The sequence below is a fragment of the Chrysochloris asiatica genome, unplaced genomic scaffold, assembly GCF_000296735.1.
Source record: "Chrysochloris asiatica unplaced genomic scaffold, ChrAsi1.0 scaffold03266, whole genome shotgun sequence".
NCBI classification, from domain to species: Eukaryota; Metazoa; Chordata; class Mammalia; order Afrosoricida; family Chrysochloridae; genus Chrysochloris; species Chrysochloris asiatica.
Window position 1 is genome coordinate 5,436 of NW_006411784.1, and position 1,979 is coordinate 7,414.

The following is a 1,979-nucleotide window of genomic DNA, read 5'->3' on the forward strand; positions in this document are numbered from 1 at the left end:
AGAACAGCCAGAGGCCTAAATGGAAGAGGGCATGCCTTGCTCATTTTGCGCCCAGAAGAATTGGGTTTCCTTCGTTACTTGAAGCAATCCAAGGTAAAGATCTTGGCTTGGAAATAAGTTGAGAATCCTTGGTAGGGACTACTTGCCCATGCAGAAGCCCTTCGGTGCCATTTCTAGCAGTGTCACAGAGTGTAGCTTAATGCAGCGTTATTGAAACCATTGTTAGTGAGAAGGGATGTGGTGCTGGCCAAAGTGGGGTGGACACAAAAAGCATCCTCATGGCTCAGGCTCAGACTCCATTACACGGCAGGGCCTCCTGTGTACCTGGACTCTCCTCCCACTCCTTACAGCCTGCTCTGGAGCCTTGTCCACTCCCTTCAGGCTCCTGTCCCACCCCTACCCCTACTCTTCTCTGCATCTCTTCATTCTACCTTCTTTTCTTCCTATATCTGCTGAAGTGGGGATCCCCATTCACTCCTGTCTTTTCCTCTTCTATCCCTTAATTCCCCAATCTCCATGTTTTACCTTGAATCTGCTATTCACTGTCAGCACTTGACCATCTCAAGGTCTCGCTTTAAAAGGCTAACTTCAACCCTAAACCCATTGCCCCACCCCTGCCTCTAGTATGCCTACTGCCTGTGGCTTTTTCTAAGTCTGTCCTTTTGAAAAAGAGCTTCAACTGACTCATAAAGTGACATTCTCTTTACAATCATTTGTCACCTTTTTGTTCCGAAATCTTACCAACATTTGTCAGGTATTCAGTTTTCTTCTCTGCTCTTAGCCTCCCTGACACAGCCTAGCCAGGTAGATGGTCCTCTGCCTAGAAACTACGTGCTGCTCCCTGGAATTACCCTGTGACTTTGCACATAATCTCCTTTTTGGCCCTTTTCCTGGTTGTCTTGAAATCAGGGCACTGGCTCTAAGGAAAGCCTCCCTCCCACATGTTTCTGGGGGCAGATCTTGGCTCCACTTCTCAGTCCAGCATTCATCCATTTCTTCACATGGCATTCATGCCCCCCAGGGTTCAAACTCAACAGCCGCTCCTCGGAAACCCTATACAGGGTCACAGTGGGTTGGAACCATTCAATGGTTCTGAACAACTACCCACCCCACCTCCAGTATATGCTTATTTGTCTTTATAACTCCAGAATGATTCCGTTTAAGCAGAATATGGATGCTAGAAATCCTTATTTAGGAAAAGTGCTTTACTGACTCATTGTTGTTAAGTGCCATCGAGGTGGTTCCAACTCATAGCGATGCTGTGTAGGGTTCTGAGGAGTGCCTGGTGAGCTTGAACCACCGACCTTGCAGTCCAGCACATTAACCTGCAGCACCATCTCTCCCCAATTCCTTGCCTCTCCTCTCAGAAGAGTGAACTGTATGTTCCCTAGCATCATTTGTGTGGACCGCCGGAATGCTGGGAGACTAGAGGGAGCAGGTTCTAAGGACTGCCCATGGAAAGCCCTTCCCAGCCGTCAGTACATGCGAGCTGCATTGAAACTTCCACTGCCCAGGCTTTACTGTCTGCAGCTGTTACATTTGTCTAGAAACGGGGTGTTGATCACTCTGGTTCACTAATCCTTTATTTTTGTTTTCTAGGTTCCACTAAGTGAATTTGAGTTTTCCTGGTCCAAAATTTCTGATATTCAGTCTCAGGTGTGTTTCATTCCCCCCTAGCATTTATAAATGGTCACTTCGCCCATGATCAGTGAACTTTAGCGTTGTTGTTACTGTGGCATGGTTTTGCGAAATGCTCCACAGCATGGAGCAGGTGCACTGGAAAGACTGTTTTCTGTGGGATGCTTTGTTTTATGATATGTGAAATCTGCAAGTTTGGGGCAAATGATAAGTTTTTGTTAAAACCAATGGTTTTTTTTTTCCATTTCAGCTTGAAAAACTGATTGAAAAGAACTACTTCCTTCATAAGTCAGCCCAAGAAGCCTATAAATCATATATTAGAGCATATGATTCACATTCTC

At 46.0% G+C, this 1,979-nt stretch overlaps 1 protein-coding gene across 1 annotated transcript in view; it reads left to right on the forward strand.

Moving 5' to 3' along the window:
* LOC102838219 (ATP-dependent RNA helicase DDX18-like) overlaps positions 1-1,656 on the forward strand; it is a gene marked incomplete at both ends in the record, with an annotated part of 4,012 nt that extends 2,356 nt beyond the window's left edge. Inside the window, 2 exons of the mRNA XM_006878093.1 lie at positions 3-105; positions 1,600-1,656. Of these exons, the coding sequence (XP_006878155.1) occupies positions 3-105; positions 1,600-1,656 (160 nt within the window). The remainder of the gene's footprint in view (positions 1-2; positions 106-1,599) is intronic.
* Positions 1,657-1,979: the final 323 nt, after the last annotated feature.